The 15,224-nt window shown below is 41.8% G+C and overlaps 1 protein-coding gene across 3 annotated transcripts in view; it reads right to left on the bottom strand.

Moving 5' to 3' along the window:
• Positions 1 to 2,112: 2,112 nt before the first annotated feature.
• Positions 2,113 to 15,224, bottom strand: part of MCM9 (minichromosome maintenance 9 homologous recombination repair factor) — an 83,095-nt gene continuing 69,983 nt past the window's right edge. For 2 of the 3 annotated variants that reach the window (XM_067702257.1, XM_067702256.1), the window contains exons 9-13: positions 13,916 to 14,118; positions 13,090 to 13,293; positions 11,901 to 11,983; positions 11,037 to 11,182; positions 2,113 to 5,737 (exon numbers count right to left, since the gene is read on the bottom strand). In XM_067702257.1, coding sequence (XP_067558358.1) covers positions 4,264 to 5,737; positions 11,037 to 11,182; positions 11,901 to 11,983; positions 13,090 to 13,293; positions 13,916 to 14,118 — 2,110 coding nt within the window. In that variant the 3' untranslated portion in view covers positions 2,113 to 4,263. The remainder of the gene's footprint in view (positions 5,738 to 11,036; positions 11,183 to 11,900; positions 11,984 to 13,089; positions 13,294 to 13,915; positions 14,119 to 15,224) is intronic. The other variant, XM_067702258.1, reaches the window with a different exon arrangement.

The raw sequence follows: 15,224 nt of genomic DNA, 5'->3' as shown, positions 1-15,224 counted from the left end.
AGGAGAAAAAAAGCTGAGACCAGAAGAGGTTAGTAAGGAAAACCACAGGCATGTGATGTCCTGGAGGCCAAGTGACAAAGGATTCCAGGGAGGGGACAGGAGTCAGCCACACCAAATCAAGTAAGATAACTGCTGCTCAGTGATCATTCAGTCCTGGAACCCAATTCGCCCGATTCCCAATTTTGCTGTGCTACCAATCTCCTTGATGTATCAGTAGGCACTGAAAAAGTAAGATCTGAAATATTAAGCAGTCTTTCAACACTGGTTTTACGGAAGCCCTAAATTAAACCAACTCTGTCCCCACATCGAAGTGTGCCCGACGCAAATACTTGCTTTCTGGTGGTTCGATTCAGCCAAGGCTTAAGGTTCCAACGAAACATAAAGAAGAGCGGCCTAAAAACCATTTACACTCACAAGATAAATAACTTACGCCCTACTCCTTAGTGAGATCAGGCCCAGCGTGCATATCCTATTTCCCTTGTTCTATATCTTGCATCAGAGTATTTACGTAGACACATGAACAGTTTACTTGAGTTTAAGTTAACATTTCTGTCAAGTTCATGTTTACAAGTATTACTTTCAGATGCATTTTTAAGCCTTTAAGAGGGAAGACGGTGGAACTGATATAAGAACAACAGAAGAGTTACCACAGTTTCCTGTGTGTGTCCTCTGAGTGGCAGTGAAGGGAATGAGTGTGGTTAATGCTCCCCCGTACACCTGGGGTGGAGGGCTGCTTCGCCACTTGCAAGATGGGTCATAGACAGCAAAACCTCTACTGGAGAGAGTACTAATGTGAGCCAGGAGCCTTCTTTTACTTTTCCTGAATGTTAACAATATGGAAAGCAGACATGGAAAATGTTATTCTGAACACTGAGGAATACACACTGGCCTCGCCTTCCACATTTTGAGTTTGTCAGATTTGGAACTAGGGTGTCTGATAAGCTGCATCTGAAAGGTTAACCTGGTCCCAGGTAGTCCCTAGACTTAGACATTCATCAGGGTAGGTAGGTTCTGAACACCCAAGTGTTGTGGATTGGCTGAAAGTGAGCTCTAGGGATCTTCCTTGTGGCTGACCTAAGATTTTCTCTAGAACTGTTCTTCCAGTAATTCCACCAGCTAGGCAGATTTAGCACTAGGGGAAGGCACAGAAATCAAATACAATACACACATAAAGAATACGTAGGTCTGCAAGAATTAAAACCTGTCAATCAAGAATAGATCTCTATTATTATAGTTTTGGTATACCTTCAAAAAAAGTTTACAGTTTGGCTGAGTTAAGCCAAAGAGTTAAAGATATCAGAATAACATGCTTGTTTTGTCTGTATTTCTAAGAAACACTAAAAATTAAAATAATAAAATCCCTATTATAAATTTTAGAATACCACATATACACTGAAAAGTGTATCTTTAACAATGTCAGAAAACTCAACTCTTTTATGTAGTTATGATAGAATTAAGATCCTGGTTTGGTCCTCTCACAGAGAAAATTAGGTACAGCTTTTATTGTGTTTATATAATTTTACATTATTAAAATGTTTTCAAGGAGTCCACTGGCCTGAAAAAACTATATCCTGACATGTTGATTCAGAATTAAAGGTTATTTTTATACTTTCCTTTATTGACTAAAAATATGATTTTTGAGACTGTACATATTTCCCCTGAGACATGTGTTTTTCCTTGGTACACACATTAAATACCATATAAGAGAAAGTCTTAGTGGTTGTGAAATCACACAGTATATAAAAAAGTAGGACACAGCAGGATAAAACGTGACCTCAGGACATTAAACATTTTCGGCTCTGAAACTAAGGGACCCCACAGTAGTGGCAGTACTGACTTCCCCATGCATCCCCAAAGCCCTGTGTTCGGCCTTTAATACCGTTTGTCACTAAAGGAATAAAGTGCCTTAGGGGTAGTGGATTCTATGACTTGAGTTGGGAAAAAAAATAAAATGAGTCTGGAACATGCTGTTGTTTTCAGATAGCTTGGGTGCTTTTGGGAAAGTCAGAGTCTTAAAAGGACATTGGTGTGAACATAAAGGGACTTCCCATTGACTGAGTTGTAAGAATTTGCACATCAAAAACAAGTACAGAGGTGGTCATAACACGAAACTAAGCTGTGACAGAAGTTTATTTTTTTTAATAAGTAGGGGAGCAGTCATATTGAGTAGTTTATTTCTTCTAATAATTATGTCTGTTTATAATATTTACATATATAGTCATTGCTCTCTGGGTAAGCACTGAAGAATAAACACATGGAACTTGTAACTTGACCAAATGATCCTGGCAGAAGAAGGTACTAAAAAAAGTAGGGTGGATTTATTAACACAAATAATAGGACATATGGTGAGATAACACCAGGTAGAAGATGGCATAGACGGTCATATACAGTAACTAAGGAAGACGGACAATTCAACATTGTATTTTAAAATGTGAATTACTCAGTGTCCTGAAGAGACAAGTTAACTACATGAAACTAAGTGCTCTACAATCAAGATTGAAATGAAAGCTCTAGAATACAACCATATTAAATGATAAAAAACAGAACAGATCAAAATACCCTAATGGCAAATCAATAGGTTAGGAATTATCAGCCATGCCCAGCTTCATACATCACTACTGCAAAAGATACCAAGTTTCAAAGACAATAATTTATAAGAAAGGAACTTAAAAGTTTACCATAAAAAAAGTCAGCTCGACACTGTGGCTCAAGTTTGAAATACCCTAGTCTTCACAATCAGACCATATCCAGGCCAAGAATCACCAGTCAACAACCCAGAGGCTTTGCTTTTCCTTTAGTTCTCGTAAGAACGCTAAAACTCAGGGAAGTACTAATACTTAAAAATTAGGACTATATCACATTAAGAATCATACTACACTGGGAAGTTAGTAAAGTACAGAAATAATGAAGAAATTACCTAAACCATAGCCTTGATGTTTTAGGACAGGTTTATGTGAATGTGCAATAATAACTTATAATCACTGCTTATGTATATTGTTCATCAGCTGCTTAAGGTGTTGGAGGATTTCAAGACTCATCCATACTAAATTTGTACTCATAGTTTAAAATTTTTCAGAAAATTTAATTAGTCAATTTTGGAATTAATGTTTAAACGCTCAAGAAAAATTAGATTCCTAATTTTTTTTCTGTATGAATTTAATGAAGTGATCATTAGACAAAGTACATATAGTTTTCAGTATTCCTCAAGTCTAAAGTCCCTCAGACAATGAAAGATTCTATTATCATTTTCCAAGTTCAAACTTCAGAAGAGAACGTCTATAATTATGAAATCCTAACAACCCTTGCTAGAATCTAAAAGAAAAAGTTACTCTAAAAGCATTTAAGAAGGACAAAGCTTGAGTGGTCTTTTCCTACCAAACACAGTTATTGCTTGGTTTTAAAGACAAATGAATCATAACTTAGTAGGAATCATGTTTCCATGTTAACCACTTGGATGGATGCCATGATATATGACTGAGACTACTGCACACTCTCTTCTTCCAACTGTAGGATTTAAATTGTATTGAAGGTAAGTCCCCAAGACATAAAAAAGAATCTGAAGCACGAACTGTTGGCTCAAGAAAGAAAGGAAGACTCAAAAGGTCAATACCCCAAGAAAGCTACTATTTGACCAGTGGCCAGATCTCTATGACTATCACGGAACTGTGAGAAGACCTCTCAAAGAAACAAAAGCTTCAGTCATATTTAATCTGACACATGAGAATAAGTACAAAAAAATTATTAAAAATCACATGATTTTGGCAAATCATAATAAATATTTACCACACTCAGCACATCTTGGGTGAAAAAAAACAACAACAAAGGAAAAAAACAAACAAACAGAAAAAGAGTTCATCTGACTTGTCAGCGTTGTGAGTGTTACCTTCCTGGCATTTGCTCCTGAGTGAATGAAGGGATCGCAGGAAAACCTACCCCCTAAAAAAATAAAAACAAACCCAAACAAAACAAACAGAAACATCTTTGGGAATATAAGTACTCTGTTTGCAAAATCAAGCACAATTGTTAATTAATTAGATTCAATTAGATTCAAGCACTGGTATCACACTGACCTTCATTGATTATACACCTTTTCAAATCATGAAGATAAACCTGAATTTATAAAACCTGATGGGGGGGGGCTGGTGTTCAGAATGGCGCCCAATATGGTCAATACTTCTATATATCCATAAACACCATGTTGATATCCTGAAGGTGCGGGCTTGAGTGGATGAGGGTGAAACCTGACCAGAAAGCTTTTCATGATTATGGCTTTTTTCTTATTTCTTCATCCCAATCAAAGTCTAATGGTTCATCATCTAGTTCCGGTAAAGTGAAGAGAGATGTTTTGGAAAGACTCAGTCTCTCGGTGGATCCCCCCAGCTGAAAAGTTTTCCTTTTCCTGCCAAGCACTGTAGCTGCGGTCACAAGAAGAGGGCTGGGGCCTCCCTCACCCAGGTTCTTACTTTCAGGAGGAGGAGGGGATTCTGATTTGGATTCAGAGGGGGAAGTAAAGGAGAAGTTTCCCAATCTCGCTAATGTGCAAGCATGAACCTTGCCACTTTTACTATGGCACGAAACCTCTTCCTTTCTGTCTCTTTCAGAAGCAAGATGCAAACGCCCAGTGTTGCTCCCAAGCTCTAAGTCAGGCTGGACAGCTCCCTTTGCAGGGGCACGTTCCCTCTTCTCTCTCGGTCTGTCTCTGTCCGGTGGCTGCCGTGACACCTCCTTTGTCTTATCTTGCAGCTGAGCTGGGCTTCTGACTTCTGAGGTAGAGGCCAGCTTGTCTGGACCCTTCCCAGGCAGAGCTGCTTTTCCTCTTGCTCTACGTTGGGGAATTTCAGGACTCTGAACTGCTGTTTCACTTGTGCCAGGAGACACAGGGCTGCAATCTTCAGGAGAGTGGATCAGTTTTGACTTCTTTTTGAAAGTAAACTTTGCTAGTTTGGCCACAGGGGGACCCGGACTCTCAACACTTTCAAGGTGCGGCTCTTGCACCCGAGCAAGGGATTTCTGTCTCTTTCTTTTGGGAGTTCCAAGCACTCTCTCTGGGCTCTGTACAGGAGTGGGCCGAGGATGAGGAGAGCTTGTGGGCTGCGAGGGCGGCCTGGCGGGATTCCTGCACCACTCCTGGGCCCTCTCCTTGCGCAGCTTGTGCAGTTTCCTGGGGACGTGATGAGTCAGTACTGGGTCTGGCTCATCAGCAGATACTGCTGCTTCAGAAACCACTGCTGCCTTTTTTGCCTTTTCACCCTCAAGGCTGTCTGGCCTCAATGGAGCTTCTGTCTCTTCTGGTGTTGGAAGCGGTCCAGTTTCCAATTTGCTCCTTTGGCCTGGCTCCCTTTTTTCCTTACCCTGAGATTTGTTGTTGGAGATTTTCAAAGCCATCTCCCCCCCACTTGTTTTGGGTCTAGGAGACACAGGAACGGTGTTTTTAGGTTCCATCGGATGAGTTGCTATGGAGTCAAACTGGTCCAAACTGTCATCTTGGCTATTTTTGTGCTCAGCTGAATGCCTTCTACTTGTCAGTCTATCGGGCCCCAGATGGGATGGGGGACTGAGAAGTGGGCTTCCCCCAGGCCTGCCTCCGGTAGAGGACAGATGTGTGCTGCAGTTCACTTCCTGCTGAGCTGATGGGCTGAGCTTTGATTCTTCCCCTGGAACATCTCTCAGGGACCCTGAAGTCGTCTCTGCTTCCATTGCCCGTGGCCGGCGTTGACACACACTCTGATTCTGTAACCTGTAGAAGATAAGGAAAACGTGTACTGCTTTAATCTTTTCATTTCTTTATTCTCTGAGATGCCATCTGAGGGTTTAAGTCCAATATAATTCCGGGTTAATACCACATACAGTCCCTTAGAGCAGCAGTAGGAAATTATACTTTCATCAGGACAGAATTCAAGTGTTCTGATAATCATTCTAATTTGACCTAAAACGGTAGTAAAATAAAGAAAATGAGGTAGCAGGTTTGTGTACATATTTTCAGATCTCTCTGAAAGTCCATTTCATTCATTTTAGAATGCTCAGTCTTCTCTCTCGTGTTAAATGTTCTCCTACAAGACAGACTGGTGGCTATGTGCAGAGTCGCTGATTATGGACCAAGAGAAGTGGCTCGAGTTGTTTGGTAGCCAGTCCTCAGATCTGAACCAAAGTGAAAGACTATAGTTTACGAGCTCCTCACATCTCTTGACTTAACTGAGGTACTGAATTTTCGTGCATCTGAAAAATCACCTTCCTCAGGAGTAAACAGACTGTGACTCCTCCACGCTGTGGCCCCCGGCCCTCTGCCAGCCACCTGCATGGTAGACCTCCTCCAGGCAGCTGTGACCTCTTCCCTGCCTAGCCCAGCCACGTTTCAGCATGTGTTCTGGGCAGCCACTCTCCATTAGACTGATACAGAGTTGAAACCTACTGACCTGCCCAGAAGGCGGAGCTCATCTTGTGATATTCGTTTTAAACTGGAATAATGCCAGAGGACCAATTTCTAACAGGGATTGTAGCTTCTCAAAAGCATGTCCCTTAGAAAGCCCCTCCTAACAACCTAGAAATGCCTCCTCAGTATAAGGGGCAGTATGACTGCTTCCATGCACTAAATCCAAACAGAAACTACACCAAAAAGCAGATGAGTAAATTATTCTAAAGGTCATGGGTAATCATAGAAAAAGAAACAGAAGAAAATATGTTCAAATTAAATGGATTTTAAACTTAAATATATTTAAATACATTAACATGTTAATAATGATAGCTCTCTCTGGGAAATAAGATTATGTCTGATTTTTTCATTATTAATTTATTATTGATACTTTCAAAATACTCTGTGAAGAATGTGCATTATTGCTTACAATTGGGGAAAAAAATACCCGAAAATTATTTTGGACTATAGTCACTGGTAGAGTTGGGAATATCAATACAGGAAAACCTAGGTTCACTGTAGTCACAGCCAGACAAAGGCAAAACAAAAAAAAACCCAAATAGCTTTCAAAATTACTACTATCTAGTATACTTTCAGTATCAAATTGAGGTCAGGGATACTCGTAATTGTTAACGCTCCATAACTTTAAAAATTTATGGGAATTTTAAGGGTAGAATAATTTAGCCCTACTATCTTAGTCTGATTCTGATGTGTGAAATTAATTTCTCCACTGTTTAAATTCTGCATTTTACTATACCTCCTAAGACATCTTTACACACTGTTTTTGTTTTTGAAACATCTTTATTGGAGTATAATTGCTTTACAATGGTGTTAGTTTCTGCTTTATAACAAAGTGAATCAGCTATACATATACATATACCCCCATATCCCCTCCCTCTTGCATCTCCCTCCCACCCTCCCTATCCCACCCCTCTAGGTGGTCACAAAGCACCGAGCTGATCTCCCTGTGCTATGCGGCTGCTTCCCACTAGCTATCTATTTTACACTTGGTAGTGTATGTATGTCCATGCCACTCTCTCACTTCTTCCCAGCTTACCCTTCCCCTTCCCCGTGTCCTCAAGCCCATTCTCTACGTCTGTGTCTTTATTCCTGTCCTGGCCCTAGGTTCTTCATAACCATTTTTTTTTTTAAGATTCCATATATATGTGTTAGCATACTGTATTTGTTTTTCTCTTTCTGACTTAATTCACTCTGTACGACAGACTCTAGGTCCATCCACCTCACTACAGATAACTTAATTTCGTTTCTCTTTATGGCTGAGTAATATTCCATTGTATACATGTGCCACACCTTCTTTATCCATTCATCTGTCGATGGACACTTAGGTTGCTTCCATGTCCTGGCTATTGTAAATAGAGCTTCAATGAACATTGTGGTACATGACTCTTTGAATTATGGTTTTCTCAGGGTATATGCCCAGGAGTGGGATTGCTCGGTCGTTTTGAGATGGGTAGAACAGCCACCATTTGAGGCTGGCTGTCACTAGTAAAGCATTTTCCCAAAGAAAAGTGATAAAAATACAAACAGCTTTATTATTAACATGTGCTCTCCTTAAGAAATAGAAAACTCTTTCCCAAAGGGATAAACCCACGTGCTACTGGGGGTTTTCCCTCTTGCTAAGCTTGGCTTTAGAGTGTGTCTTGGAGGCTCCTTTGCGGAGCACCTGGCTTTGCTGCTGTGAGGATCAGCTCCAGAACATGCCCTTGCATTACAGAGAAATACCAGAAGAAAAAAAACATTTTAAAGGCCACTTTAAGGTCTGTTTTTTAGACCATCACCTACTCTTTTTTTGTTTCCCTTCTTTCCCTCCAGGAGGGTCATCTTGAATTTGGTAAGTCCAATTGCTATTTTTCTATCACACAACACAGGTTCTGAGCCTCACATTCCTTCTTTCCTGAATCCAGCATGTCAGCTTAGGGTAGTCAAAATGACCAGGTTCTGGCCACTCAAAATGAGCAGCCTTTCCAAAAGCAAAGCCAAACCCAGGACAGGCCTGAAAAGGATCAGCTACATCAAACTATAAAAGAACCAGAGGAAGAGCTTTTATCGTGAAAAAGCCAGGAGACCAAAAAAAAAAAAAGAGTCTGATTTTAGACAAAGTGCAAGTTTACTGCAGGCTGGCACCTGGGTATTAGTGGGACAAAACCAGTCCCCATACTTCCCCAAAAGGCTGTGCTGAGGTTTTATAAACAGAACAAGAACACTGCTGGATGAAGAGAGTGAGCAAATAGGAGAGAAATGCCAGGAAAAGAATTCTCAAGGTTTTACTTAAACAGTCAATAATCTCAGTGTGCTCCCCAAACTCTTGCTGTGCAGCTGCTCTGCTCCCACATGCCCTCCATTCACCAGCCCCCAGCTTTGAGATCAACACCCGTAACCAGATTCAGGTCAGTCATTAACCCACTCACACGAACAAGGAAGAGGCCCGATGGACACACTTGCCATTCCTCACTCTTGCTTCACAGGCACAGACTCAAAGTCAGGCTTTTTAGAAGCTCATGTATTTAGGGAGCATGCAAACGTGAAAGTTCAGGCAAAAATTCTTTAGGTAATGTGTGTGACACATTCCTTCCCACATGTCCACATTTTAACAAGTCACTAGAAAGGGGAGTTTTGAAACATTGCTGTTGTCATTCCTGAGTTGTTCCCCTGTAGGATGAAAAACAGTTCCTTCATGGTCTTCCCTGGTGGCAAAATCCCAGTGTGAATAAGGCCATAAAATCAGTCATTTATTCAGTATTCCATGTGAGGCACTATGCTGAGTTCTGATACTAAAACAGAATATTTAAAATAAATGTCGGGACTTCCCTGGTGGCATGGTGGTTAAGAATCCACCTGCCAGTGCAGGGGACACGGGTTCGAGCCCTGGTCTGGGAACATCTCACATGCCGTGGAGCAACTATGCCCGTGCACCACAACTACTGCGCCTGCGCTCTAGAGCCCGAGAGCCACAACTACTGAGCCCGCGTGCCACAACTACTGAAGCCCATGTGCCTAGAGCCCATGCTCCGCAACCAGAGAAGCCACCGTGATGAGAAGCCTGAGCACCACAACGACGAGTAGCCCCTGCGCGCCGCAACCAGAGAAAAGCCTGCACGCAGCAACGAAGACCCAATGCAGCCAAAAAATAAATTTATAAAAAAAAAAGAATAACAGTTCCTTCTTTAACATAAAATACCTCATTCTCACTGGGGAGTTTTTTTTAGTCTGACTGTTAAATTGTAAATTTTTAAAAGTCATGGATTGGGGCATGTAGGGAAGGAAATCGTGATGCTGAAGGGAAAGTCAGTGCTGCTGCTAATGGACCAGGAAGGCCTTTCCTGGGTGAGAGTCAGTACTTCCACTTCTACTTCTGTAACCTTCCCAGTGTGCCAGCACAGGCTGGCCTGAAAGCAGTCTGGGTCTCTACCTGCGATTTTCTTCTACCAGAGATACATAATGACTAATGATCAAATATTTATTATGCTTTGAAGAAAGCTTTACAAACAGTAAGAAAAGAATTAAAATATTAATAAGCACTAAGATTCTTTATGTAAAGGCCATTGCACATGTCCTCTCCCGGTGATGAAAAACGATACAGCCAAGTTATAAAATATTTTGTGTCTGGGTCTGGCCCAGGATGGGATAGGTCACTCCCTTAGAGGCCAACTTCCTCTTCCTCAACAGCAGTCCCAGCCACCTCTCCGAATAGCACTGCTCTACTTCTTATACTGAGCCAAAGAAAGAGAAGAAGGCAAAGTGGCAGTAAACAGGATACAGCCCATTCACCAAGGTTTCTTGATGGAAACTGTGTGTCATGTTGGGTGTAAACTGTAGGTGGCACACCTTGGTGCTTCTCATATAATCAGGACCCAGTTTATTACATATAGTAAAGGACCAGTCAGTGTTCTCCACGAGGCTCACCAAACCAGTAAGCCGAGGAAATGCAGCTGTGGAAGGTGGTCTGCAAAGAGGCGGCCCTCAATTCCCTCTTTCCTATATGTCTATGCCACTTCTCCCATCGAGAGGTGGTGTCCATTTCCCTTTACCTTGCATGTGGGTTGACCCTGTGACTTGCTCTGAACTACAAAATGTGGTAGAAGTGATGCTGAGTCAGCTCCGGCCCAGCCCATAAGAGGCCTGCAGCTTCCACTTTTGCTAAGCTACTTGAGTCCTAAGCTACCACCTCAGAATTCTTACTACCTTACCGTAGACAGAGCCCAGCTAGCCCCCGGCCATTTAAGCCACCCGTGCGAAGGCACCACACATCATGGAAGGTATCTTGGATGTTCCAATTCCAATTGAGCTCCCAGCTAAATAAATGCAGGTGTGTGAGTGACCCCAGCTGGCACTATGTGGAATGGAGATAAGCCATCCCCACTGAGCGCTCCTGAATTTCTGACTCCCAGGAAAGTGAGCACTAAAAAGTTGTGGTGTTTTTTTTTGTTTGTTTTGTCTTGTTTTTAAGCTACTGAGCTTTGAGGTAGTAGATTATACAGTACTAGATAACTGAAATCCCCTACTGAGAGTACAGACAGATTTTCCACTTACTTGATACTTCTTCCATTTCACTAAATGCCAAACAAGCATTTTCCATCACATGCTTTTCTTGGTTTTCTTTTCTCACCTTTCAAGTCTTCTTAGCTCTTCCCTTAAGAGGCTGTGCAGCTCCAGCTTTTCCAGAATAAGTTCACACTGCTTCTGGTACTGCTCCAGAGGGTTATCAGGAAAGGATGTGTGGAGTGCATTCACACCTCCCAGCAGAGCACCTCCCTGAAAGGGTGAGAAAATGGGAAATGCCAGGGAGAGTCACCAGGCTAGCCTGCAGACAGGAAGTACACACAAGAGGCCACTGATCCCAGATGGCTGAGACCAGCCCTCTACACCCCCATCACAGTATCAGAATCACCTGGGAGCCTTTTTCAAATTTCAGTGGTCCTCGCCCTCAATTCCTGGTGGCATGCATTGCTCTGAGAAGCCACACTGTCTCTAGTGGGACCATAAGCATCTCCCAGGCGTGTTGAGGAGAAAAAGGATTGAGACCCACTGCTTTATACCAGTGGGTAAAGCAATGCTACTGATGCAGAGACTGTTTCTATGACAATTTTTGCCCCTTCTTTTAAATAGTTTCCTTTGGATATATTTCCAGGAATTACTAGGTCTAGAATATGATCATTTTTATAACTCCTGATAGGCTATAAATTGTCTCTTTGAAACAATGCTTGTAACTAGGGTTCAAACATTAGGTACAGGGCTTCCCTGGTGGCGCAGTGGTTGAGAGTCCACCTGCCGATGCAGGGGACACGGGTTCGTGCCCCGGTCTGGGAAGATCCCACGTGCCGCGGAGCGGCTGGGCCCGTGAGCCATGGCCGCTGAGCCTGCGCGTCCGGAGCCTGTGCTCCGCAACGGGAGAGGCCACAACAGAGAGAGGCCCGGGTACCGGAAAAACAAAACAAAACAAAACAAAACATTAGGTACAAAATATCCTTACCTGCATGGAGGACTCCATTACCGACACCACTGTAATAGCATCTTCCAGAGTCACTGTGTCACGGAACATCAGGCGAGCATGAGCTAATAAGTTGCATTTGAAATTATGAAGAATTATTTTTATGAATTTTTGAGGTGATAAATGTAATACTCTCCTGGATCCCCCCATTCCAAAACTGTATTTTATAAATGAGCTACTAATAACAAATACATTTTACTAGAGCAAGCACGTAAGTCTAACTTCAACTAGCTTTAAGGTTGTTTCTCTAATAATGGGCCTAATCCTTCTGCACAGCCCATGGCAGTTCTGTGTATTTACATGAAAAGGTACTCTGGGCTCCAGCAAAGAAAGGCGCTATGCGGCATATATTTAATATTCAGTGACTTTTAATCCTTACTTTCTAATCTATTATAAATCATACAAAATTAAAATTAATATTCATTTCTCATCTCTGATACATCTCTTTATCTGTGAGCTTTTCAAAACTGCCAAATTTGCAAGCCTGAATCTTGGGTATTTCTTGCCTTAATATTCGTTATAAATCCTTGAAAAAGTGAGGGAGGCACTTTTGTTTTATAGAACTTTTTGGTAAGCATATATTATATCATCATATGATACAGTCAGCTAATGTGAAAAAAATTTAGGATTGTTTAATAAGGGCTAAATGTAAAAGCCAGTATTAGAAAAAAAAGAAAACGTCTGGAGACGCATATTAGCTGCAAGTATGCATGTAAGTCTCATACCTTAGGGATGGGATAGAGCATGGTACTGTTAATTCAGCATTATTGTGCTAGTGGTGGGCTGTGAGTGGCAACTGGTGAGAAATAACCCAGGGTGCTATATAGGAAATATTTCCCAGTAAGGGAGTATTCCACCCCAAGTGCTAACAGAAGCCATCGAGAAACAAACATCCGTAAATGAGACCTTCTACATGAATGATGTCTTAAGTTATGGGAGGTTCTGAGATGTCACAGAGATTCCTCTTTCTGAACGACGCTTCGTTCCACTCAACATCTATAATCCGTCCCCAGAAGAGTGGTTTCATAGCTCCGAGTTTTTACTTTTTAAGCAACTATGAGCAAGCACCTCAGAGGTCATCCTCACTCATCTCTGAATTCACGGTGCCAAGCCCCATGCCTTGCTCACACTGGACACCCGATAAAAGTATTATCTGCTGAAGGAAATAAACCTTCTGCTAATCGTATCAAGCTTTCCAGCAGGCGGATGGTTGTCCGGGCAGCGTTCCGGGAATCGCTCTGCCTCTGCATCTGGTAGTACCGGAGGAGAACTTGATTACCCTCATCAGACAGTGTGGGCTGCAGATTCCTAATGAGGCAGAAATAGGTTTTCATCTTTTCCATGCTCCAGAGCTTCTCTGATTTGCTTGGATAACCTGTATATATCACGTATTGGGTCAGTAATTTCTAAGAACAGGCAAACATCTCATATTAAGGGTTTTGCTAAAGTTCTTGTACTCATTTTTAAAAAGATGACCTTCAGGTTTTGTGGCCATTGAAATCTAGATGTGTCTCTGCATATAGTTCTATAATAAACAGTCTTAGGCGCTAAGCTTAATAAAGGTAAGCTTCCTACAGAGGTTTAAATTATTCAGAATAATTCTGTTCTGCCATATACAGAAATAAATAGTACTTGGTAAATCTAAGTTTTTGACAGAAGTCCCACATTTAGAATTCTGTTTCATAAACTCAGTCCATTTTTTTGGGTGCAAGAGGTGAACCACGTGGTAATTATATATCATAAGGTTGCCCCCTTTCACCACAAAGGACACATTTACCAACTTTAATCTCATCAATGGCAAGCAGAGAAAGACCCTTTTCCTTCCGTTTGTTATTCTGGGCTCACTAACTGACTCTTCTCACTGCTTTCTATCTAAGCCTCTCTCTACTGCCCATTAGTTACGGTACCTTGGGTATTTATTTAATTTTCTTCAAGGAAAATTTCATTTGTTACGTCTACTTTTTGTCAATTTGAATGACTTGTTCGTCTCCACGTACCTTTGTTTTCTAAGATAAAGGCAGAAATTATACGATCCCAGTCTTCATTCTTGGTATCAAGCAAAACCAGGATCAGGTCGAATCGACTTAAGAGTGGGCTGCCAAGGGCAATGTTCACTGACACAGACTCATGGGGGTCGTACTGGCCTTTGGGGTTGGTTGCTGCGAGGATGGTGGTCCTTGTGTTCAGCTTGCACACGAGGCTACCAAAAGAGAAGGTACAATTCACTGACTGTTGGGATTCAAATGAAAAGCAAGATTAAACTTGTTAATAGAAAGGGACTGCTCTTGCCCCTTGAAAATCTACACTCATGTGAAAGAGAATGTGAATGATACAAACACCAAGTTCAAATGAAGGACATTTACACTAGCCTATCTTGAAGAGAAGTAAGTATTTAACAAACACTTCTTATGCCCTGAGTATGAGCAGACCCCTCTGCTAAGGGGTGTTAAGAGGTGTACAAAGTTAAACCACACATGCATACTGCTCTTAGGGAGCTTGCAGTCCACTAGCTATAATGGTAAGACAAGGCAGAATATGGTAAGTTCTAGAAACATAAATTTCCCAGGGGAAATAAAGATGATGTGTATTCATCTATGTGGATGGAAGAGACACTCAGAGAAACATTACGAAGTAGTTTTTGAACTGGGCCTTTCCTGAAATCTGGACTTGTTCTGTGCGTTTACCTACTTTGTTTCGGTTTTCTAAAAGTGAAAGAAACAGGATGAAGGGAAAGGGAGGGAGGGAGGGAGGGATAAAAGAAGAAGAAATCAGGAAAAAGAAAGGTTGATCAGCGTAGTGTTTTTGAGGAGCAACAGTGAAGGGAAGGCTGCGGAGGAGGGCTGGTCAGATGGGGAAGGACCACGGACGGGACACATGGGAGAGACAAGGGCAGTGGCCCAGGAAGAGGCACTCAAGTCTTCAACAGAGCAGTGACAGGATAGATACGGAGGTGACATAAATTAGATGTTGTTTTTAAACTTGTTTATGATGGGCAAGCCCTCAAAATAATACGGCACATTCACTGACAACAACGAGTACAGCATTCTTTCTCTGTAAAGTTGTATGCTCTCTAGTGATGACTGTTTTCAGTTACAGCGGCATGTCTGCCTCTCAGCAGTCAAAACCCTGGGACATCGGCAAACATGTGCTATGTTTGTTAATCCCTGATCTATTTCCAGTTGGCTCTAGCAATTACCTCATGCCTGAAGACTGAAAAAGTTTGAGAATTTTTATTTTTGGTAAATGGCACAAGAAGACACAGAAGAGAAAGACAAACGAGGCACTTTCACTGAAAACTAAATCCTC

The sequence above is a fragment of the Pseudorca crassidens genome, chromosome 13, assembly GCF_039906515.1.
Source record: "Pseudorca crassidens isolate mPseCra1 chromosome 13, mPseCra1.hap1, whole genome shotgun sequence".
In the NCBI taxonomy this organism is placed as follows: domain Eukaryota; kingdom Metazoa; phylum Chordata; class Mammalia; order Artiodactyla; family Delphinidae; genus Pseudorca; species Pseudorca crassidens.
Note: the sequence above shows the minus strand (reverse complement) of the source record. Positions and strands in the feature narration are given on the sequence as shown.